Genomic DNA, 26,027 nt, shown 5'->3' with positions numbered 1-26,027 from the left:
ACATTCAAACACATAATCAACGACATCTTTGTAGCAGATGATTTCTGAAAAATCCCTGAAAATGATGGTACATTTGTTCTAGTGGACACAGAATATTGTCACTTACTTATTACAGAGTACTAAACTTTGTTCGGTGATAGTCAGGTTGGTGCAGGCCTTGCTGTAATGTCAGTCCAAGTTGCCTAGACTGTGAAAGCCAGAGATTTTACATATGGGATGTTCAGACTAGATATGTTTGATTTTATACAATGCTGAACAGCACAGAAACAAGCACATTTCCCTATGTGGGACAATACAAGTTGTATTGAATTATATGTATCTCTTACTGCACATCCCCTCTTGGGAATCTATTGTGGAGTTCAAGGATCTATGATAATTTCAGCAACTTTTGTGTAGAGTTAAGTGTGTGTTTTAAGAACAGACGCGCTTCATTGCCTCTCATCCTGGGATCACTGTTGATCAGTTTTTGTACAGTGCTTCAGCTTCCTGTGTCACTGTGTCTTTGGCACAATAATAAACAGCAGAGTCTTCAGTCTTCAGGCTTTTCACCTCTAAGTACAGCTGGTTTCTGGAGCCGTCTTTGGTGATGGTGAACTGGCCCTGGAGAGACTGGGCAAATACAGTGCCAGTGCCACCGTCAATGCGCCCAATCCACTCAAGTCCTTTCCCTGGTTTCTGACGGATCCAATGCAGATAGCTTAGAGAAAGGCCAGAGACAGCACAGGACAGTGTTACTGACTCTCTAGGTCTCTTCACCACTGGCTCAGAGGAGGTGAGTGACTGCCCCTGAACAGCTGAAAAACAGACAAAGAGGTTAGATTACTGTGACCCTCCAGCCAGGTAGCACAGCTCCTCTCCCCTCTCCTACACTGGACAGAAATAACTCCAGTTAACTCACCTGAGATGAGAGCCAGGAGGAACACACATTCTAAAAGTGTCATTGTGGAAAGGTTCTACGATTCTAGAAACAAGGGAAGAGACTGGGAGTGGTGGTCGTGACTGAGGGAGATCTGTGGAGGGCAGTTATATCAGACTATTGAAATGGGAGGAGACCTTGGGTCTATGTGAATCGAAACACATTTGCATCTCTATGGTGTTAAATGTTTCTCCCCATTGCTCTAGTGGTCTAAATTTTACATTTACATTTAAGTCATTTAGCAGACGCTCTTATCCAGAGCGACTTAAATCCTACATACTGTATCTTGGCACTGTTGAGAAATGTTTTTGTGAAGAATCAAGGTGTACATGTTATAATACTTATTGTGCCAGTGTATCAACAATAAGTGTTATGTCATAGAGCAGTTTTTCGATTTATATTATTTTCTTCTATTGAATCACTGGTGGCCATATGTTGCACTTGTGCTTGATGCTCATGGGTTTTCAGTTTTAGAACAGGTCCATGTCTTGGTTAGTATCATTGTAGTCATCCAGCACAATAATACACAGTCTCTTAATGCAGTTTGTGATTATGTTATGCCTGTGCTGGTTAAAATTGTGGTTTTTATGGGGCTTTTTGCTCAGATAATCGCATCGTATTCTTTCGCAGTAAATCCTTTTTTAAATCTGACAACGCAGATGGATTAGCGAGATTCTAGGCTTTCAATACATGTGAGACACTTGTATTTTCATGAATGTTTAATATGACTATTTATGTAGCGATCACCGTATGTTGTGGAATTTCAGCCTGCTAGCGGGTTCCGTGCGTAGAGAGATTAAGTCTGGAGACTCTGTCCTGTTAGAAACAGTCTGTTGCTGGAAGTGTCTCTGGTGATGCTGAACTTGGGTTTCAGTTAATCTTTATAAGTTGTGCTTCATCATAACAAATTACGCCAATCCTCTCCAGTGTTTTTCCTGTAGACTGTCCAGTCCAAGCTGTACAGTAGGCGCTGGTCAAGTAGCTGTACCAGGCGGTGATACAGCCCGACAGGATGCTGTTGATTCTTCACAACGCTGTCTGTGTGGGTGGACCAATTCAGTTTGTCCGTGATGTGTACGCCGAGGAACTTAAAACTTACTACCCTCTCCACTACTGTCCCGTCGATGTGGATAGGGGGGTGCTCCCTCTGCTGTTTCCTGAAGTCCACAATCATCTCCTTAGTTTTGTTGACGTTGAGTGTGAGGTTATTTTCCTGACACCACACTCCAAGGGCCCTCACCTCCTCCCTGTAGGCAATCTCGTCATTGTTGGTAATCAAGCCTACCACTGTAGTGTCGTCCGCAAACTTGATGATTGAGTTGGAGGCGTGCATGGCCACGCAGTCGTGGGTGAACAGGGAGTACAGGAGAGGGTTCAGAACGCACCCTTGTGGGGACCCAGTGTTGAGGATCAGCGGGGTGGAGATGTTGTTACCTACCCTCACCACCTGGGGGCAGCCCGTCGGGAAGTCCAGTACCCAGTTGCACAGGGCGGGGTCGAGATCCAGGGTCTCGAGCTTGATGACGAGTTTGGAGGGTACTATGGTGTTAAATGCTGAGCTGTAGTCGATGAACAGCATCGACAAACTCCCTCACGACGCCAGGACAGCGGAGTCAATCACCACCTTCCGGAGACACCTGAAACCCCACCTCTTTAAGGAATACCTAGGATAGGATAAGTATTCCCCCCCCCTTTAAGATTTAGATGCACTATTGTAAAGTGACTGTTCCACTGGATGTCATAAGGTGAATGCACCAATTTGTAAGTCGCTCTGGATAAGAGCGTCTGCTAAATGACTTAAATGTAAATGTAAATGTATTCCTCTTGTCCAGATGGGTTAGGGCAGTGTGCATTGTGGTTGCGATTGCGTCGTCTGTGGACCTATTTGGGCGGTAAGCAAGTGTAAGTAATACATCGGCAAAGGCTGTTCACATGCATACTGTCACACTTGCGCCCATTGGGCCTTTAGCCAAAACGGGACAGGGTGACCCGGAGTACTCGGGTCTAGACACAATACGAGGACGACGGGAGGGTTAAACATGTTATAACTTCTTAGGACTAGGCCCCTTTTTCCTGAATTTCCGCCTTTCTGACGTGCCCAAAGTAAACTGCCTGTTACTCAGGCCCAGAGGCCAGGATATGCATATAATAGAAAACACTTTGAAGTTTTTAAAACTGTTAAAATAATGTCTGAGACTATAACAGAACTGATATAGCAGATGAAAACCTGAAGAAAAACCAACCAGAAAATATTTTTTTTTTAGGGCACAGGCTCTTTCAATGCAAACCAATGGGACTATATATAAAAATATCTCCCATATTGCGGTGCCTATGGTTTCCACTAGATGTCAACAGTCTTTATACAAGGTTTCAGGCTTGTTTCTTGAAAAATGAATGAAATGAAATGAAGTCATTGGAGTTGTTCGAAGGGGAGCTCCATAACAAAAGTAGTCTTTCTCTTCGTTATTTTCCTTTCCTATTGACCATACTACTTTTCGTATGAAATATTATCATTTATTTACATATTAGGGTACCTGAGGATTAATTAGAAACGTCATTTGACTTGTTTAGACGAAGTTTACTGGTAGCTTTTTGGATTCATTTGTCTGCATGTTGAACGAGTGGATTACTGAAATCAATGGCGCCAACTAAACTGACTTTTTGACATATAAAGGACTTTATCAAACAAAACGACCGTTCATTGTGTAGCTGGGACCCTTGGGATTGCAAACAGAGGAAGATTTTCTAAAGTGAGTCAAATATTTTATCGCTATTTGTGATTTTGTGAAGCATGTTTTGGTTGAAAAATATGTTGATGGGGGGCGCTGTCCTCAGACAATCGCATGGTATGCTTTTGCCGTAAAGCCTTTTGTAAATCTGTCAAATCAGTTAGATTAACAAGAATATTAACAAGAATGTAAGTCACTTGTATTTTCATTAATGTTTAATATTACAATTATGTATTTTAATTGAGCACCCTCCAATTTCACTGGATGTTGTCGTTTTGATCCCGCTTGATCCCGAGAGATATATGATTCACACAGAGAGACCGTTTTATAAAAGGCAGAGGGAGTGAGATGAAAGAGTTAAAACGTTAGAAAGCTATGTGTAATTTGCATAAGAAGGCAGGTACGGTATGACAGGGATGAGAATGTCAGAAAACCCTTTGTGAACCATATTGAATTTTGATGCTTCACTTATGGGATGGGACTGTATAGAATGTTTCGAAAAACAGCCATAGAACAATTTTTAGCAATCCTAATATTTTACCCTTATCAACAAAAACATCTAATGGTATACTCATCAGTGTTAAAAAATCAATTGCTAAGGACCCTGTTAACTCAATTCTTACCTCATTTGCACTCACTGTATATAAACTTTTTGTTTTCTTTTGTTCTACTGTATTATTGACTATGTTTTGTTTATTCCATGTGTAACTCTGTGTTGTTGAATGTGTCAAATTGCTATGCTTTAACTTGGCCAGGTGGCAGTTGCAAATGAGAACTCAACTAGCTTACCTGGTTAAATAAAGGTGAAATAAATCAAATTAAAATTAAAATTGCTTACACTTGTCAACTCTTACAACGCCTGGATAGGTATTTTACCTAGCAGATAACCACATTGTATGTTACAGCTATCTGCATAGAATTAGGAATGAGTCTTTTTTTACCTTTATTTAACTAGGCAAGTCAGTTAAGAACAAATTCTTATTTTCAATGACGGCCTAGGAACAGTGGGTTAACTGCCTGTTCAGGGGCAGAACGACAGATTTGTACCTTGTCAGCTTGGGGATTTGAGCTTGCAACCTTTCAGTTGCTAGTCCAACGCTCTAACCACTAGGCTACCCTGCCGCCCCATCCTGATCTCTATGGAAATCTGTCAGTCGATGACATAGTCGATGACGTGGCACGCAACCATTGTTTGATGCGTGCAACGTCTGAAAGGGGGACGTGACCTTTCTCTCTACCAGGGAATTTAAATTTCAAAAGTGAAACAAATCTTCCAAATCTTTCCAAACTAAATGTTGGGCTAGAAGCAAGGGGAAATATTGTGCGAGTTGAGATAAATACAAGAGATGATTCAGACAGCAACATGAACATGATATTCTTATGGAGGTGCAGTGATCATTTTCAGATGGAACTGTCAGCAGGCATTGGCATGTCTGTAACGGCCAATACAGCACGGCCTGGAATGCTGCTTGTCCAATCAGCATCCAGGATCCTAACAACCCATTCTATAATGTATTATAGCTAATACCAAATTACATACTGAACTATGTTTGCATATGATTGCCTACAGTGTCTCAGAACTCTGAGTGGTCCACAATGTGTTTCAGCATTTTGTATTGTCAATTAATGTACCAGTATGTATTGTGGAGTGACACTTTCATCAATGTTTCTAACTATCTACTCTTGCCTATAGGACAATGCTCATGTTAACAGCAGTTCAGGTGAAGGTTTACTGGTTGATTTGATTCTCAGTGGAATGTGTGCAGTTTGTAGTCTGCTGTACTGATGCTCTACTGCCCTCTGTTGACTCTGCTGTACTGATGCTCTACTGCACTCTGCTGACTCTGCTGTACTGATGCTCTACTGCCCTCTGTTGACTCTGTTGTACTGATGCTCTACTGCCCTCTGTTGACTCTGTTTTACTGATGCTCTACTGCCCTCTGTTGACTCTGTTGTACTGATGCTCTACTGCCCTCTGTTGACTGCTGTACTGATGATCTACTGCCCTCTGTTGACTCTGTTTTACTGATGCTCTACTGCCCTCTGTTGACTCTGTTGTACTGATGCTCTACTGCCCTCTGTTGACTCTGTTTTACTGATGCTCTACTGCCCTCTGTTGACTCTGTTTTACTGATGCTCTACTGCCCTCTGTTGACTCTGTTTTACTGATGCTCTACTGCCCTCTGTTGACTCTGTTGTACTGATGCTCTACTGCCCTCTGTTGACTCTGCTGTACTGATGCTCTACTGCCCTCTGTTGACTCTGTTTTACTGATGCTCTACTGCCCTCTGTTGACTCTGTTGTACTGATGCTCTACTGCCCTCTGTTGACTCTGTTTTACTGATGCTCTACTGCCCTCTGTTGACTCTGTTTTACTGATGCTCTACTGCCCTCTGTTGACTCTGTTTTACTGATGCTCTACTGCCCTCTGTTGACTCTGTTGTACTGATGCTCTACTGCCCTCTGTTGACTCTGTTGTACTGATGCTCTACTGCCCTCTGTTGACTCTGTTGTACTGATGCTCTACTGCCCTCTGTTGACTCTTCTGTACTGATGCTCTACTGCCCTCTGTTGACTCTGTTGTACTGATGCTCTACTGCCCTCTGTTGACTCTTCTGTACTGATGCTCTACTGCCCTCTGTTGACTCTTCTGTACTGATGCTCTACTGCCCTCTGTTGACTCTTCTGTACTGATGCTCTACTGCCCCCTGTTGACTCTTCTGTACTGATGCTCTACTGCCCTCTGTTGACTCTTCTGTACTGATGCTCTACTGCCCTCTGTTGACTCTGCTGTACTGATGCTCTACTGCCCTCTGTTGACTCTTCTGTACTGATGCTCTACTGCCCTCTGTTGACTCTTCTGTACTGATGCTCTACTGCCCTCTGTTGACTCTGTTGTACTGACACTCTACTGCCCTCTGTTGACTCTGTTGTACTGATGCTCTACTGCCCTCTGTTGACTCTGTTGTACTGACGCTCTACTGCCCTCTGTTGACTCTGTTGTACTGACGCTCTACTGCCCTCTGTTGACTCTGTTGTACTGATGCTCTACTGCCCTATTTTGACTCTGTTGTACTGATGCTCTACTGCCCTCTGTTGACTCTGTTGTACTGATGCTCTACTGCCCTCTGTTGACACTGTTGTACTGATGCTCTACTGCCCTCTGTTGACTCTGTTGTACTGATGCTCTACTGTCCTCTGTTGACTCTTCTGTACTGATGCTCTACTGCCCTCTGTTGACTCTTCTGTACTGATGCTCTACTGCCCTCTGTTGACTCTTCTGTACTGATGCTCTACTGCCCTCTGTTGACTCTTCTGTACTGATGCTCTACTGCCCTCTGTTGACTCTGTTGTACTGATGCTCTACTGCCCTCTGTTGACTCTGTTGTACTGATGCTCTACTGCCCTCTGTTGACTCTGTTGTACTGATGCTCTACTGCCCTCTGTTGACTCTTCTGTACTGATGCTCTACTGCCCTCTGTTGACTCTTCTGTACTGATGCTCTACTGCCCTCTGTTGACTCTTCTGTACTGATGCTCTACTGCCCTCTGTTGACTCTTCTGTACTGATGCTCTACTGCCCTCTGTTGACTCTGTTGTACTGATGCTCTACTGCCCTCTGTTGACTCTGTTGTACTGATGCTCTACTGCCCTCTGTTGACTCTGTTGTACTGATGCTCTACTGCCCTCTGTTGACTCTGTTGTACTGATGCTCTACTGCCCTCTGTTGACTCTTCTGTACTGATGCTCTACTGCCCTCTGTTGACTCTGTTGTACTGATGCTCTACTGCCCTCTGTTGACTGTTGTACTGATGCTCTACTGCCCTCTGTTGACTCTGTTGTACTGATGCTCTACTGCCCTATTTTGACTCTGTTGTACTGATGCTCTACTGCCCTCTGTTGACTCTGTTGTACTGATGCTCTACTGCCCTATTTTGACTCTGTTGTACTGATGCTCTACTGCCCTCTGTTGACTCTGTTGTACTGATGCTCTACTGCCCTCTGTTGACACTGTTGTACTGATGCTCTACTGCCCTCTGTTGACTCTGTTGTACTGATGCTCTACTGCCCTCTGTTGACTCTTCTGTACTGATGCTCTACTGCCCTCTGTTGACTCTTCTGTACTGATGCTCTACTGCCCTCTGTTGACTCTTCTGTACTGATGCTCTACTGCCCTCTGTTGACTCTTCTGTACTGATGCTCTACTGCCCTCTGTTGACTCTGTTGTACTGATGCTCTACTGCCCTCTGTTGACTCTGTTGTACTGATGCTCTACTGCCCTCTGTTGACTCTGTTGTACTGATGCTCTACTGCCCTCTGTTGACTCTTCTGTACTGATGCTCTACTGCCCTCTGTTGACTCTGTTGTACTGATGCTCTACTGCCCTCTGTTGACTCTTCTGTACTGATGCTCTACTGCCCTCTGTTGACTCTTCTGTGCTGATGCTCTACTGCCCTCTGTTGACTCTGTTGTGCTGATGCTCTACTGCCCTCTGTTGACTCTGTTGTACTGATGCTCTACTGCCCTCTGTTGACTCTGTTGTACTGATGCTCTACTGCCCTCTGTTGACTCTGTTGTACTGATGCTCTACTGCCCTCTGTTGACTCTTCTGTACTGATGCTCTACTGCCCTCTGTTGACTCTGTTGTACTGACGCTCTACTGCCCTCTGTTGACTCTTCTGTACTGATGCTCTACTGCCCTCTGTTGACTCTTCTGTACTGATGCTCTACTGCCCTCTGTTGACTCTGCCGCCAGTTAGAATCTCTGAGGGATTTTTTTGCAGATCCTCCTCTCACTCACACCACTGTGTCTCTTGCACAGCAATAAACAGCAGAGTCCTCTTCTCTCAGACCAGACAGCTTCAGATGCTGTTAAAATTCTCTCTGGTGACTTCTACCCGTCCTTCAACAATTTTTGCATATGAAGTTCCACTAGCATCACTCCATATAATGCCTGTCCATTCAAGTGCTCTTCCTGCAGGTTGACATATCCAGGCCATGTTGTAGCTACTGAAGGTCCCTTACAGGAGAGGCTGAGAGGCTGAGAGGCTGAGAGGTTCTGAAGGCTTTTTCTGGACGACTGGAGGGAATGGCCTCCAGACTCTGACCATACACCTCCAATAGAGAAAAGAGAAGGAAGACAATAGATCACTAATATGTTAACTCAATGGACATTATAATTATGTCTATACGTAAAATACCTTGTTCCAATAAATTGCTAGATTATTGAGTACATACTACAGAGGCCCAGCAAGACCAGGAGGAGGTGTAGTTTCCCTGTCATCTTATCACTATGGAAGACAATTCACCTATTGGAGGAAAAATCATATAAGTACACAAACTTGGGAGACAGAATTTGCATGACAACCATGGTTGGGTAGTAGCATGTCACATGCATATAGAAGAGGTTTCAAGGCAATAAATACATTCTAAGATAAAGCCAGACATCAGTGATCACAGTCAATCAGCAAACATGTTCTGTATTGTTTAAAACGTCTTAGGGCTGTAATCCCGTTAACCTCTTGATTCTAGCCATCCCGCATCCGGGATCGTGAATACAGCCTCAAGCTGATGAAATGAAATAAATATGCTGGTTCTCAAGCTTAGCCTTTTGTTAACAACACTGTCATCTCAGATTTTCAAAATATGCTTTTCAACCAAAGCTACACAAGCAATTTGTGTAAGAGTATTGATAGCCTAGTATAGCATTAAGCCTAGCATTCAGCAGGCAACATGTTCACAAAAACAAGAAAAGCATTCAAATAAAATAATTTACCTTTGAAGAACTTCGGATGTTTTCCGAAGTGGACACCAAACGACCACCTGGTAAATGTAGTCTCTTAGGGTCAATCTTCCAATGATATGCCTACAAATACGTCACAATGCTGCAGACACCTTGGGGAAAACGTGGAAAAGGTAAGCTAACTCCTAGCTTCTCCACAGCCATATAAGGAGTCATTGCCATGAGGCGGTTTTAAAAAATGTGGCACTTCCTGGTTGTATATTTATCTGGGTTTTTTCTGTAACATCAGTTCTGTGGCACTCACAGACAATGTATTTGCGTCTTTGAGTGTTTTCTTTCCAAAGCTGTCAATTATATGCATAGTCGCGCATCTTTTCGTGACAAAATATCTTGTTTAAAACGGGAACGTTTTTCATCCAAAAATTAAAAGAGCGCCCCCTATATCGAAGAAGTTAAAGGTGGTCAGTCCTGACATTAAAGATGTAACAATCATGGTTATCACGTTGTCCATATGTGTAGCATTATTTACAGGAGGTATTGACATTTTGAAACAAAATCCATGCCCTGTTAAGTAGAACCAATGAATGTTGAACATGTTAAATAAACTTAAGGCCCCGACTATCCTTTCTCAGGACTTATTATGGACAGAGCACTCCATCTCCAGTGCACTGTTACTTTTCAAACAGTTAATATGCTTTAAGACATGCAAATATACAGAAAGAACAAACATGCAGATGTTTTCAGCTACAATTGTGGTCTGTAGCACCACCAAGGACCATGCTGAACAAGGAGAACTTTACATCGTAAGAATCTGACTTTCTGGGCCTGAGATATTGAAGCTTTAAAGTAATATTAAATAGGTAAAATGTACAAATAGCCAAATCGTCACAGATTCTGACCAAATTGACTGAACATATCAATAATAATAAACTATTTAATTGTAAATACTTGGAGTTTGGAATAAACCTATTTATGGTTACTTTTGTCATAATTACTATGCTTTAAGTCACACAGAAACAGCATATTTTCCATACTTTTGTTCAAACTGTATGAAAAGTAACTATTAAAGCATCCATTCCATAATCTAAGGATTTATGTTTGATAATCCACTCCACACAGGCCCTGCTCTCCTTTTCTCAGTGGTGTCTGTTTCTCTCACACACCCCACCCCTCTCTCTTCCCCTCCGTGACCCTCACAGCTGTGTGGCACCATGCTTGGTGAACTCCAGTCTGTCACCTGGGTGTTTCAGGGTCCCAGGTTAGCATCTCTGATGATTCAGATAGACAGTTAAAGTAGTTAAGTTGCCCAGGGACTGCAGGGACTGTTCCTATACACTTTCATGATCTAATTCTCACTACCATGTTTCAGCTGAGGAGAAACGGCCTTTTTTGCATAAGCCAGCTGGTGTCTGGTAACCACACAATTTTTCAACCACGTGAACACGATTTGCATTTGGTTTGAATAAATGGGGAGATGGGTCAAAGAATGAGACAATTGAATCACTATTTCATTTATATTATAAGCCGTTGTCAATGCTTGTATTCATTTTATGATTTAACCTTATCTCCTGTAGGTTCTACACCTATCACTGAAATTGTCTTACCATTTATTACACAATGCTGCATAGGATAGACCTTTACCATATTTTCCATCATTTCATTCCATATTCAAAAAGAGTGATATTGAATAGCACTAGAGATCAAATCAAAGTTGCCATAACACCTGAAATGTCACACCCTGATCTGTTTCACCTGTCTTTGTGATTGACTCCACCCCCCTACACTTGTCACCCATCTTCCCCATTATCCCCTGTGTATTTATACCTGTGTTGTCTGTCTGTATGTGCCAGTAAGTCTTGTTTGTTCAGGCCTCCCCAAACTACTAAGTCTCAGCTTAAGGTCTTCCGGATCCAACCCTTCGCTGCCTAGGCTTGAACAAACAAGATGAACTGATTTATTTAGTGGTAATAACCTCTCTCATGATCCATACTGCAAATCATTTATTTTCTGTGACAAATGTTTTCTATCGATGAAGTAGGGTTTGATTGAAATATTTTTCAGTTTCTTACTCATGATGGTGAATTTGTGTGTACCCCTTTTAAATCCTTAATCGATTGACCTGTGTGAAAAATGTAATTAACTTAATACAACAAATCTAAATCTGTCAGTTTAAGATAGAGGGAATAACTACACTGTTTGTATTCTGCCATATTCCCAGTCACCTTGTCATGGTTAAATGCAGTACTTTACACGTTCAGTTTTGCGTGAATGTTACCATCTATCCACAGTTGAAGAATAATAATAAAGACATCAAAACTATGAAATAACACAAGGAATCATGTAGTAACCAAACATGTGTTTATCAAATCAAAATACATTTTAGATTATTCAAAGTAGCCACCCTTTGCCTTGATGACAGCTTTGCACACTCTTGGCATTCAGTCAACCAGCTTCATGAGGAATGCTTTTCCAACAGTCTTGAAGGAGTTCCCACATATGCTGAGCTCTTGTTGGCTGCATTTCCTTCACTCAGCGTTCTTCCCAAACCATCTCAATTGGGTTGAGGTTGGGTGATTGTGGAGGCCAGGTAATCTGATGCAGCACTCCATCACTCTCCTCCTTGGTCAAATAGCCCTTACACATCCTGGAGGTGTGTTCTTGGTCATTGTCCTGTTGAAAACCAAATGATTGTCCCACTAAGCTTAAACCAGATGGGATGGTGTATCACTGCAGAATGCTGTGGTAGCCATGATGGTTAACCCCTGTGTGGTGTTCATGTTTTTGTTATTCATCCAATGTTCGCAGGTCTGATGGACCCACAACATTATTTGGGTTTTAAAACGATATAGCCACAACAATTTACATAAAAATACTTCATTCTTAATACTTATATGTTGACTTATATCGATTACCAGCAATACAGACAGCATACATTGTTAATATTTGTCATTTAACTATGCTAGATCACATTTAGCAATAAAAGCGCTATTCGTTCTACATTTTTTACATACAATGTTTTATGGAAATTATAAATTAGCCCCATTGAACACAAATTAAAGCCAGGCTACACACCACATGAGGGACATAGTTTGTGTGTGTTGTAAATGCATTTCTTGTACTTGATGTGTACTGTGTCTTCCTGTCCTTCTTGGGTCCACACACATCACAGCGCTTCTTGTTGCTACCAGCTGCAATCTAGAATGATGAAAACACTTAGTTCAGGAATTTGACTAACATTGCACTCACTCACTCACATACGTATATAGTTACAGCAGGTCAAGGTAGGAGAGTCAGACATACACACATGCAACATCACTCCCACTTACTTCAGGTATTGGAGTTGTTGGTTCTGTGGGTGTGGCAGATAGGGAACCAGCATCCTCCTCCTGAATCCTCCTCACGAGGGTCGTTGGGATATGTTGCCTCCTCTGGATATGAGGTCTTACCAATGCCTTGCCCAGCTCCTCGAGAAAGAGCTGTCACTTCTGGAGCTTCCCTCTGTTCCAATCTGGGTTCAACGCCATCCAGATGACAATAGCGTTGTACGCCGAGACGTCCAAGATGTTGAATATCTCAAGTTGCCAGTGTGGGGTTCTTCTTTTGCAGCTGCAGCCAGTCACCAGTCATCTAAATTGTCCACCCCTCCTTTTGTGGCATTGTAATCAATTATGATATCTAGTTTTTGATGTTCCTGGCCACAGATTCTCCCATCCCTATGCAGCGTACTCATAAATACCACATTTTTGCCTTTCCTTGACACGTAGAACACTAGGGACGTGTTGGCCTTTAACACAAACGTAGAGGAATTGGTAGGGTTTTTCCGTATATTCAACAGTTGAGGTAGTGTTCCTACCACTGTCAGCTTCCTCTTCAGGAGATTCTGTCCCAGCTTGTGCGAAATAAAAAAGTTATCACGTGATGTTGTGGCCACGGAGTCCCTGTGTCACGTCCAGGACAACACGCATCCCTTGGTTCTTCTCAGGGGCTCCTCCATCTGACTTCCCCTTATACACTTACAAGTTCCACCCATATGATGAAGCAGCATCACAGACAGCTCAGATATTGATTCCACATTTTGCGGGTTTAGACGATATGTACTGCCTGAAGAGGCAGCAGCCACTAAATGGCATAAGCTGCTCATTAACAGTACCATTTGGCCCAGGGTTGTAAAACAGGGGAAGGCGGTCCACCTAATTGTTCCACACTGACCTGATTGCAGCAAGCTTGTCTCTCTGCCGCCGAGCTGGTCTGATGTCTTGGTTTTTAAAGCGGGTAATCCTGAAAATAATGTGGAAGTTTTCCAGAGACATTGTTGCATGGAAAACGTATCTGCCAGTGTATTCTGTGGATTCCCCATTTGATCTGAAAACACCAGCTAGGATAAGAACATCAAAGTATGCATTTAAATTAGTTTGGTCCATCTCCTTCCATCTCTCTCCAAAAACACCTCTTCCCTGCAAATTAGTGCAGTCCAGAATAATTTTCTGGGTGGTGTCTGTGATGAACAGTTCAAAAGAATGCCTTTTGTCCTGAACGTGAGTAACCACTCTCTGTGTCGTCCCTGGTTGCATCCTTATCAAATTGGCAGCCATGCGGGGTGGCTCATTCCTTGGGCAAGAAGAGCATTCAATTTCACAATTTTTTTACATCCATATTTCTCCTCCTGCAGGCTGTTGATGAGCTGGTTGCTGACGGGCAGCTGAGGGTCAATCTCATCCTCTTCTTCCAACTCACTGTCAGACTCCAAATTGACAGAGACATGATCCTCATATTCGGAAAGTGGAAGATGCTCCTTCCACACTAGCTTCTCTCCACACTAGCTTATCTCTCCTTTTTGCCATACTGATTGATTGTGGTAAGGAGCCACACATGCAAAGCTATTTATTTGTTGTTTCGCTCCCCCAATTTGCACCTGGCTGAGGTAGAGTGTGGGAAAATACTGAATTGTTTACAATGTATCGAAATAATGTATTAAAATAACATTGTGCAGGTTCCCGCAAGATATTGTGTAGTTTCACACACTACAAAGGGTAAAGAGTACAAGAAAAGCGGGAGACAGGCAGGGAGACAGACAGGTTCTTGGTGCTGTGTTGAAAAAGCAGGCCCAGGGAAGAGGAAGACAGAGTGAAGGCACACAGCAAATATTTTTGTTAAATTTTTACTTGTTTTCAACTACACACACACTTTTCCACACTTTTATAAACCTCGAGTGCAGTGGACTCAAACACCACATATGTAATATACTGTAAATGTGTGTAGGGGGGTTGAACAGTGAGCATTACATTTAAAAAATATATATATTTTACATGTTCTTCACAGTTCAAAAAGGCACTCGCACATCTGAGCTACCTTTTATGAAGGTACATGGTAACAGTTGAATAAAATGAGATGAAAGAAGAAACCCACACACTGCTCTTGATAGTATTACTGCTCTTTAATAAGCTTTACGTATCGGCCTCACAGCCTTCGTCAGAGCTTTTGTGAGTTTAAAAAAAGCACCCTTATGTAAACATAGCCCCACCCACACCCTACCCACATCCGGAACGGTACTGGTTCTGTATACAGCGGTGTTTTTCAGACGAGTAGACATCCCGAAAATCGAATAGCGTCCCAACCGATTGGCTACAAGATGAGACTCTCATAAACAGCATTAACACAATGGTGTTTTTCCATTTGTTCTACGACGCCCACAAGTCTCACAAAGGTAGCCTGGTAACGGTTAAAGTGGCATTTAATTTGAGTCTGTATGTTGGTAGCAGCCTCTCTGTTAGTGATGGCTGTTTAACAGTCTGATGACCTTGAGATAGAAGCTGTTTTTCAGTCTCTCGGTCCCAGCATTGATGACCTGTACTGATCTCGCCTTCTGGATGATAGCGGGGTGAACAGGCAGTGGCTCGGGTGGTTGTTGTCCTTAATGATCTTTTTGTCATTCTTGTGACATTGGCTGCTGTGGGTGTCCTGGAGGGCAGGTAGTTTACCCCCAGTGTTGCGTTGTGCAGACCCCACTACCCTCTAAAGAGCCTAGCGGTTGAGGGCGGTGCAGTTGCCGTGCCAGGTAGTGATACAGCCTGACAGGATGCTCTCAATTGTGCATCTGTAAAAGTTTGAGGCTTTTACGTGACACGTCAAATTTCTTCAGCCTTCTGAGGTTGAAGAGACGCTTTTGTGCCTTCTTCACCACGCTGTCTGTGTGGGGGGACCATTTCAGTTTGTCCGTGATGTGTACGCTGAGGAACTTAAAACTTTCCACCTTCTCCACTACTGTCCCATCAATGTGGATAGGGGGGTGCTCCCTCTGCTGTTTCATGAAGTCCACGATCATCTCCTTTGTTTTGTTGACATTGAGTGAGAGGTTATTTTCATGTATGCTGCCTCGTCATTTTTCCTAATCAAGCCCACAACTGTTGTCATCTGTAAATTTGATGATTGAGTTGGAGGCGTGCATGGCCACGCAGTCATGGGTGAACAGGGAGTACAGGAGGGGGTGGAGCACGCACCCTTGTAGGGCCCCACTGTTGAGGATCAGTGAAGTGGAGATGTTGTTTCCTACCTTCATGGCATTTTTTTCCTCAGTTACATTGTTTTGTTCAATTTTGATTCAAATAGAAATTGTGTGAGCAACAATAGGCTTTTACCAAAGCGTAGTTTATGTTGTTAAATGGACATATCAGTGAAGACCACCTCTTCCAGGGCAACAGGAGACACTGTATTTATCTCTATACTCAGCCAAAGTGCAGAAGAATCATGTCTAAACCAATTTTGGATGTGGAAAAATGCTAGTGGCAGTAAATACCATGTAAAGTTTGGTACGGATAGTCATCCTACCTCTTTCCCTCATCTTCGATGTAAAGTTTGGTACGGATAGTCATCCTACCTCTTTCCCTCATCTTCAATGTAAAGTTTGGTACGGATAGTCATCCTACCTCTTTCCCTCATCTTCAATGTAAAGTTTGGTACGGATAGTCATCCTACCTCTTTCCCTCATCTTCAATGTAAAGTTTGGTACGGATAGTCATCCTACCTCTTTCCCTCATCTTCAATGTAAAGTTTGGTACGGATAGTCATCCTACCTCTTTCCCTCATCTTCAATGTAAAGTTTGGTACATTGACGCTATCCTGCACGCTATCCTTCATCCACAACGGACGGTGAGAACGGATTGGCATTTCTTCATGTACATTTGGATTATAAAATCTGACAAGATCAACTCTACTGGATAAAGACACATTTCCAAGGTAAAAATAAGATAATTTATTGAATCAGAGAGATTTGTGATGACTCCAGGGAAATATGACAGGTACCTGATACATCTATTGGTCTCTGGTGTGTGGAGAGGTTTTTGTATGGGTGTGTGTCATCGTGATAACTACGGGGGCACAGTGTTACAAACCATAACAAAAACCACTGTAGTGGAAATGGCTACCCACTTCATCTTATATGTAAATACAAGATAAACATTTAAACAGCTTCTCCAACTATTGGATTCCGACAACAGAATATATTTTTATTTTATTAAAACAGCAGTATTTTAACATTTAAATAAGAACTCAAAATTAACTTAATCACTGTCTATAAAACTGTCCCAGCAAAGTTCTTTAATCATTGTTATGGTCAAAATGCCTGACAGAGCAAAAGCTGAAAGCCCAAACTAATAAAATAGATATTAATAAGTAATTAAACATAATTTGACATACTGTTCATCAGATCAAAATCAATAGATCATGTTGTGGTTGTTGTGAAAAGTTGCACATGTTTATTCCAGCTTTGGCCCTGCACAGAGTGGTGGGGAGCTTTTTGTACAGGGTTAAACCACTGTGCCATATAGCAGGTCACAATGATACAGTCCATGACAAAAAGCTTCCACCTCTACCAAGCACAGAGTGTGAGAGTCCTGACACCTAAGGAACACAGACATGTACATTCTGGTTGTATATAGGCAGTTAACCTGAACGTGCTGGTACATTTATACACATCAACTCAAACAAATGTCCATACTCTTTAGGCCTACTTCAGACAAGAAAAACTTTAAAACCGACATACACTGAGGAACAACTATTTTTATGTACACTGTAAATCATGTGATCTAAAAAATTAGCTGGAATTGAACTTCAATAGCAGATGTAAATGACACAGAATTGGAAAAAGACATTGTGCACATGGAGACATTGAAGGTTTCAGTGACTTTAACGGAGGATTCTGTGGCTGTATGTGACATGGGTTTTTGTAATGGTGTGAGTCACTGTGTACGGGAGTAGCCACAGTGATAAACATCAATACTAAAACCTCTCCATGGACATGAGGGTTGACAGCATTACACTGTGTAAACATTGTCTTCACTCTGGACCCATATGGGAGATCATTTCTGCTATGATTTTGAATGGTCAAATTCTCATCTTCATTTTCTCCATCCCAGTATTGGTTGCTATTCTACTATTGTGTCCAATGTTTCTGATTTCATACTGATTCCTACTCTGCTGTTTTTAGCCAAAATGTTGTATGACGACCATGTTTGTTTTTCTGACACGCTTGTCCATATAAATATACAGTAGCACTCTTTAAAGGTGGTCAGTCATGACATTTCAGATGTAACAGTCATGGTTATGACGTTGTCCAGACATATAGCTTTATTTACAGGAGGTATCAAATGCCAAGTCTCCTATTATAGTCATATCAAATACTGCCTTAGTCCAAAGAGTAGTCCTTCTACTGTAACATCATTTAGAAACATTCTATATCGTCAACTACTGATATATAGCAATCTCAAGTACTCCATCTGAGGTTAATTGATAGGCTACATCAATGATTGATGAGAAGCTGTCGCGCCTTGGTCATTGTATCTTGTGTTTTTGTTATATGTTTGGGTAGGCCAGGGTGTGACATGGGTTTATATGTTGTATTTCGTATTAGGGTTTGTATTAATTGGGAGTGTGTATTATTAGGGGTGTGTCTAGTTAGGCTTGGCTGCCTGAGGCGATTCCTAATTGGAGTCAGCTGATTCTAGTTGTCTCGGATTGGGAACCGTATTTAGGTAGCCTGAGTGCGAGTTGTATTTCGTGGGTGATTGTACCTGTCTTTGTGTTAGTCACCAGATAGGCTGTATTAGTTTCACTCGTTTGTTGTTTTGTATTCTCAGTTATTTCATGTACAGCATTTTCTTCATTAAAAGTCATGAGTAACCTACACGCTGCATTTCGGTCTGACTTTCTACAAACAACAGAGGAAGATCATTACAGAAGCTTTTATGTTTCCTCCATAAAGACGTTGAAACCACATTGTTCATAAACAATTGTTGGGAAACAATGTTTTACCAAACACAACAGATGCTTCCTTTTGATATTGAGAGAAAGGGCATCGATGTCTGATGTCTCACACAACTGCCCAAACTACATTGTAAATTCCCCCATCTGGACAGGAGAGGGGTTATTGTACAAGGATGTATCACAGTGCAGAATAATGGCCACAGTGATACAGCTCATGACAAAAACCCTACCCCATCTCTAACACTGATGCTGGGTTTAGAGTGTGTATTAGGGGAGAAACTAGGTGAAGAGCGTAATGTGTGTTTCTCATACCTATTCATAGCTTTTTAAAATTAAAATCATCAATCAATTTTAAAATCATCTGTTAATTAGGGAGAAACATTTATCGATGAGAATTGGACATAAAGCTGGTATGAAGTGGAAAACCAGTTTATGCATAAACATGATTTCCAATTCTATTATGATACATTTTTTAAAGTTGATTGTTAATGAAAGTTTATTGGGGGAAAACTATGGTGTCAATGTTGGAGATAAAATAACAAATGGTTTTATTGAGGGAGTCGCTATGTTGCATGAGTTTTTGTACTGGCATGTATCACTGTGTACACTGGGGGCCACAATGATATACACCAGTACAAAAACCTCAGCACAAGTGGTTCTCACCAGAATCTGTATTAAGTGACGGATCATACTGGAATATTCTGAATACACCTTATATGAATTCTGGATATAATGACTATGGGCTATGTTGAATACAACTGTTTAATCTTAAAATGTGTCACGACTTCCGCCGAAGTCAGTTCCTCTCCTTGTTCGGGCGGCATTCGGCGGTCGACATCACCAGCTTTCTAGCCGTCGCCAATCCACCTTTCATTTTTCCATTTGTCTTGTCTTGTTTTTCTACAGACCTGGTTTCAATTCCCTCAGTATTAGACATGTATATAACCCCCTGTTCCCCCTTGTCTGTGTGTGGAATTGTTTGTTGTTTCGAGGTATGTGCACGATAGACTGGTCTGCGCTGGGTTATGTCAACCCCTATTGTGTCTAGCGTTCTTAGTGCTGTGTGTTTTGTTCGCCGAAATATAAGGCTCCTTTTGTCATGCTGGTGAAAGAGGACCCAAAAGCGACTTGGCGAAAACAGAGTCTTTAATCCAGTAAAGTAAATACAATCAAAAAAACACAACTTTCACTCGAAATGACGAGGACAAACTGGAGACTCGATCTTGAACAGCAGGTGAACAGCAGGTTGCCTCGGGAAGGCACTCGAACCAGACAGACTCAGACACCTGCTCACCACGCAGCATCTGAGGAAAACACGACACGACAGGGCGATACACAATCACAGCACGGTGAATTCTAAACAAGGAACCGACAGGACAGGAACGGAACACAAAGGAAGAAATAGGGACTCTAATCAGGGGAAAGGATCGGGAACAGGTGTGGGAAGACTAAATGATTGATTAGGGGAATAGGAACAGCTGGGAGCAGGAACGGAACGATAGAGAGAAGAGAGAGCGAGAGAGTGAGAGAGGGAGGGGGAGAGAGAGGGATAGAAAGAGGGAAAGAACCTAATAAGACCAGCAGAGGGAAACGAATAGAATGGGAAGCACAGGGACAAGACAAGATAATAAATGACAAAACATGACAGTACCCCCCACTCACCGAGCGCCTCCTGGCGCACTCGAGGAGGAATCCTGGCGGCAACGGAGGAAATCATCAATGAGTGAACGGTCCAGCACGTCCCGAGACGGAACCCAACTCCTCTCCTCAGGACCGTAACCCTCCCAATCCACTAAGTATTGGTGACCCCGTCCCCGAGAACGCATGTCCATGATCTTATGTACCTTGTAAATAGGTGCGCTCTCGACAAGGACGGGAGGGGGAGGGAAGACGAACGGGGTGCGAAGAAAGGGCTTAACACAGGAGACATGGAAGACAGGATGGACGCGACGAAGATGTCGCGGAAGAAGCAGTCGCACAGCGACAGGATTGACGACCTGGGAGACACGGAACGGACCAATGAACCGCGGAGTCAACTTACGAGAAGCTGTCGTAAGAGGAAGGTTGCGAGTGGAAAGCCACACTCTCTGGCCGCAACAATACCTTGGACTCTTAATCCTGCGTTTATTGGCGGCTCTCACAGTCTGTGCCCTGTAACGGCAAAGTGCAGACCTCACCCTCCTCCAGGTGCGCTCACAACGTTGGACAAACGCTGAGCGGAGGGAACGCTGGACTCGGCAAGCTGGGATGAGAACAGAGGAGGCTGGTAACCCAGACTACTCTGAAACGGAGATAACCCGGTAGCAGACGAAGGAAGCGAATTGTGAGCGTATTCTGCCCAGGGAGCTGTTCTGCCCAAGACGCAGGGTTTCTGAAAGAAAGGCTGCGTAGTATGCGACCAATCGTCTGATTGGCCCTCTCTGCTTGACCGTTAGACTGGGGATGAAACCCGGAAGAGAGACTGACGGACGCACCAATCAAACGACAGAACTCCCTCCAAAACTGTGACGTGAATTGCGGGCCTCTGTCTGAAACGGCGTCTAACGGGAGGCCATGAATTCTGAATACATTCTCGATAATGATTTGTGCCGTCTCCTTAGCGGAAGGAAGTTTAGCGAGGGGAATGAAATGTGCCGCCTTAGAGAACCTATCGACAACCGTAAGAATCACAGTCTTCCCCGCAGACAAAGGCAGACCGGTAATGAAGTCTAGGGCGATGTGAGACCATGGTCGAGAAGGAATGGGGAGCGGTCTGAGACGACCGGCAGGAGGAGAGTTACCCGACTTAGTCTGCGCGCAGTCCGAACAAGCAGCCACGAAACGGCGCGTGTCACGCTCCTGAGTCGGCCACCAAAAGCGCTGGCGAATAGACGCAAGAGTGCCTCGAACACCGGGATGACCAGCTAACTTGGCAGAGTGAGCCCACTGAAGAACAGCCAGACGAGTGGAAACAGGAACGAAAAGGAGGTTACTAGGACAAGCGCGCGGCGACGCAGTGTGCGTGAGTGCTTGCTTAACCTGTCTTTCAATTCCCCAGACTGTTAACCCGACAACACGCCCATAAGGAAGAATCCCCTCGGGATCAGTAGAAGCCACAGAAGAACTAAACAGACGGGATAAGGCATCAGGCTTGGTGTTCTTGCTACCCGGACGGTAAGAAATCACAAACTCGAAACGAGCGAAAAACAACGCCCAACGAGCTTGACGGGCATTAAGTCGTTTGGCAGAACGGATGTACTCAAGGTTCTTATGGTCTGTCCAAACGACAAAAGGAACGGTCGCCCCCTCCAACCACTGTCGCCATTCGCCTAGGGCTAAGCGGATGGCGAGCAGTTCACGGTTACCCACATCATAGTTGCGCTCAGATGGCGACAGGCGATGAGAAAAATAAGCGCAAGGATGAACCTTATCGTCAGACTGGAAGCGCTGGGATAGAATGGCTCCCACGCCTACCTCTGAAGCGTCAACCTCGACAATGAATTGTCTAGTGACGTCAGGAGTAACGAGGATAGGAGCGGACGTAAAACGTTCTTTTAGAAGATCAAAAGCTCCCTGGGCGGAACCGGACCACTTAAAACACGTCCTGACAGAAGTAAGAGCTGTGAGAGGGGCAGCAACTTGCCCAAAATTACGAATGAAACGCCGATAGAAATTAGCGAAACCTAAAAAGCGCTGCAACTCGACACGTGACCTTGGAACGGGCCAATCACTGACAGCTTGGACCTTAGCGGAATCCATCTGAATGCCTTCAGCGGAAATAACGGAACCGAGAAAAGTAACGGAGGAGACATGAAAAGAGCACTTCTCAGCCTTTACGTAGAGACAATTCTCTAAAAGGCGCTGTAGAACACGTCGAACGTGCTGAACATGAATCTCGAGTGACGGAGAAAAAATCAGGATATCGTCAAGATAGACAAAAACAAAGATGTTCAGCATGTCTCTCAGAACATCATTAACTAATGCCTGAAAAACAGCTGGCGCATTGGCGAGACCAAACGGCAGAACCCGGTACTCAAAATGCCCTAACGGAGTGTTAAACGCCGTTTTCCACTCGTCCCCCTCTCTGATGCGCACGAGATGGTAAGCGTTACGAAGGTCCAACTTAGTAAAGCACCTGGCTCCCTGCAGAATCTCGAAGGCTGATGACATAAGGGGAAGCGGATAACGATTCTTAACCGTTATGTCATTCAGCCCTCGATAATCCACGCAGGGGCGCAGAGTACCGTCCTTCTTCTTAACAAAAAGAACCCCGCCCCGGCCGGAGAGGAAGAAGGCACTATGGTACCGGCGTCAAGAGACACAGACAAATAATCCTCGAGAGCCTTACGTTCGGGAGCCGACAGAGAGTATAGTCTACCCCGAGGAGGAGTGGTCCCCGGAAGGAGATCAATACTACAATCATACGACCGGTGAGGAGGAAGGGAGTTGGCTCGGGACCGACTGAAGACCGTGCGCAGATCATGATATTCCTCCGGCACTCCTGTCAAATCGCCAGGTTCCTCCTGAGAAGTAGGGACAGAAGAAACGGGAGGGATGGCAGACATTAAACACTTCACATGACAAGAAACGTTCCAGGATAGGATAGAATTACTAGACCAATTAATAGAAGGATTATGACATACTAGCCAGGGATGACCCAAAACAACAGGTGTAAACGGTGAACGGAAAATCAAAAAAGAAATAGTCTCACTGTGGTTACCAGATACTGTGAGGGTTAAAGGTAGTGTCTCAAATCTGATACTGGGAAGATGACTACCATCTAAGGCGAACATGGGCGTAGGCTTCTCTAACTCTCTGAAAGGAATGTCATGTTTCCGAACCCATGCTTCGTCCATGAAACAACCCTCAGCCCCAGAGTCTATCAAGGCACTACATGTAGCACCCGAACCGGTCCAGCGTAGATGGACCGACAAAGTAGTACAGGATCTTGATGGAGAGACTTGAGTAGTTGCGCTCACCTGTAGCCCTCCGCTTACAGATGAGCTCTGGCTTTTACTGGACATGAATTAACAAAATGTCCAGCAACTCCGCAATAGAGGCACAGGCGGTTGGTGATCCTCCGTTCCCTCTCCTTAGTCGAGATGCGAATCCCTCCCAGCTGCATGGGCTCAGTCTCTGAGCCAGAGGAGGGAGATGGGTGCAATGCGGAGCAGGGAAACACCGTTGATGCGAGCTCTCTTCCACGAGCCCGGTGACGAAGATCTACCCGTCGTTCTATGCGGATGGCGAGAGCAATCAAAGAGTCCACATCTGAAGGAACCTCCCGGGAGAGAATCTCATCCTTAACCACTGCGTGGAGTCCCTCCAGAAAACGAGCGAGCAGCGCCGGCTCGTTCCACTCACTAGAGGCAGCAAGAGTGCGAAACTCAATAGAATAATCCGTTATGGACCGTTCACCTTGGCATAAGGAAGCCAGGGCCCTAGAAGCCTCCCTACCAAAAACTGAACGGTCAAAAACCCGAATCATCTCCTCTTTAAAGTTCTGGAACTTGTTAGAGCAATCAGCCCTTGCCTCCCAGATAGCTGTGCCCCATTCTCGAGCCCGGCCAGTAAGGAGTGAAATGACGTAAGCAACCCGAGCTCTCTCTCTAGAGTATGTGTTGGGTTGGAGAGAGAACACAATCTCACACTGCGTGAGAAAGGAGCGGCACTCAGTGGGCTGCCCGGAGTAGCAAGGTGGGTTATTAACCCTAGGTTCTGGAGGCTCGGCAGGCCAGGAAGTAACAGGTGGCACGAGACGTAGACTCTGGAACTGTCCAGAGAGGTCGGAAACCTGAGCGGCCAGGTTCTCCACGGCATGGCGAGCAGCAGACAATTCCTGCTCGTGTCTGCCGAGCATGGCTCCTTGGATCTCGACGGCAGTGTAACGAGCGTCTGAAGTCGCTGGGTCCATTCCTTGGTCGGTTCCTTCTGTCATGCTGGTGAAAGAGGACCCAAAAGCGACTTGGCGAAAACAGAGTCTTTAATCCAGTAAAGTAAATACAATCAAAAAAACACAACTTTCACTCGAAATGACGAGGACAAACTGGAGACTCGATCTTGAACAGCAGGTGAACAGCAGGTTGCCTCGGGAAGGCACTTGAACCAGACAGACTCAGACACCTGCTCACCACGCAGCATCTGAGGAAAACACGACACGACAGGGCGATACACAATCACAGCACGGTGAATTCTAAACAAGGAACCGACAGGACAGGAACGGAACACAAAGGAAGAAATAGGGACTCTAATCAGGGGAAAGGATCGGGAACAGGTGTGGGAAGACTAAATGATTGATTAGGGGAATAGGAACAGCTGGGAGCAGGAACGGAACGATAGAGAGAAGAGAGAGCGAGAGAGTGAGAGAGGGAGGGGGAGAGAGAGGGATAGAAAGAGGGAAAGAACCTAATAAGACCAGCAGAGGGAAACGAATAGAATGGGAAGCACAGGGACAAGACAAGATAATAAATGACAAAACATGACACCTTTGGCTACCCAACTTCTGCTCCCCTGCACCTGCCTCCCTTATAGCCAGTTACCCATACCTAACACAATGAAACAATCTATAATCTTAAACTAGCTGGTCTCCTGCACCTGCCTCCCTTATAGCCAGTTACCCATACCTAACACAATGAAACAATCTATAATCTTAAACTAGCTGGTCTCCTGCACCTGCCTCCCTTATAGCCAGTTACCCATACCTAACACAATGAAACAATCTATAATCTTAAACTAGCTGGTCTCCTGCACCTGCCTCCCTTATAGCCAGTTACCCATACCTAACACAATGAAACAATCTATAATCTTAAACTAGCTGGTCTCCTGCACCTGCCTCCCTTATAGCCAGTTACACATACCTAACACAATGAAACAATCTATAATCTTAAACTAGCTGGTCTCCTGCACCTGCCTCCCTTATAGCCAGTTACCCATACCTAACACAATGAAACAATCTATAATCTTAAACTAGCTGGTCTCCTGCACCTGCCTCCCTTATAGCCAGTTACACATACCTAACACAATGAAACAATCTATAATCTTAAACTAGCTGGTCTCCTGCACCTGCCTCCCCCTTATAGCCAGTTACACATACCTAACACAATGAAACAATCTATAATCTTAAACTAGCTGGTCTCCTGCACCTGCCTCCCTTATAGCCAGTTACACATACCTAACACAATGAAACAATCTATAATCTTAAACTAGCTGGTCTCCTGCACCTGCCTCCCTTATAGCCAGTTACACATACCTAACACAATGAAACAATCTATAATCTTAAACTAGCTGGTCTCCTGCACCTGCCTCCCTTATAGCCAGTTACACATACCTAACACAATGAAACAATCTATAATCTTAAACTAGCTGGTCTCCTGCACCTGCCTCCCTTATAGCCAGTTACCCAT

General features: G+C 44.0%; 2 gene segments (V, D, J or C); one reads left to right on the top strand and one right to left on the bottom strand.

The window, feature by feature from the left end:
* The window catches only part of LOC123998671, a 93,908-nt gene that overhangs the window by 31,926 nt on the left and 35,955 nt on the right, over positions 1 to 26,027 (top strand).
* Positions 445 to 1,035, bottom strand: LOC123998692. The segment is given in 2 exon segments: positions 445 to 794; positions 899 to 1,035. Coding segments are annotated over 2 exon segments (378 nt in total).

Source organism: Oncorhynchus gorbuscha, linkage group LG16 (genome assembly GCF_021184085.1).
Source record: "Oncorhynchus gorbuscha isolate QuinsamMale2020 ecotype Even-year linkage group LG16, OgorEven_v1.0, whole genome shotgun sequence".
NCBI lineage: Eukaryota > Metazoa > Chordata > Actinopteri > Salmoniformes > Salmonidae > Oncorhynchus > Oncorhynchus gorbuscha.
The sequence above is the reverse complement of the archived record's forward strand: the minus strand, read 5'-3'. Positions and strand labels throughout refer to the sequence as shown.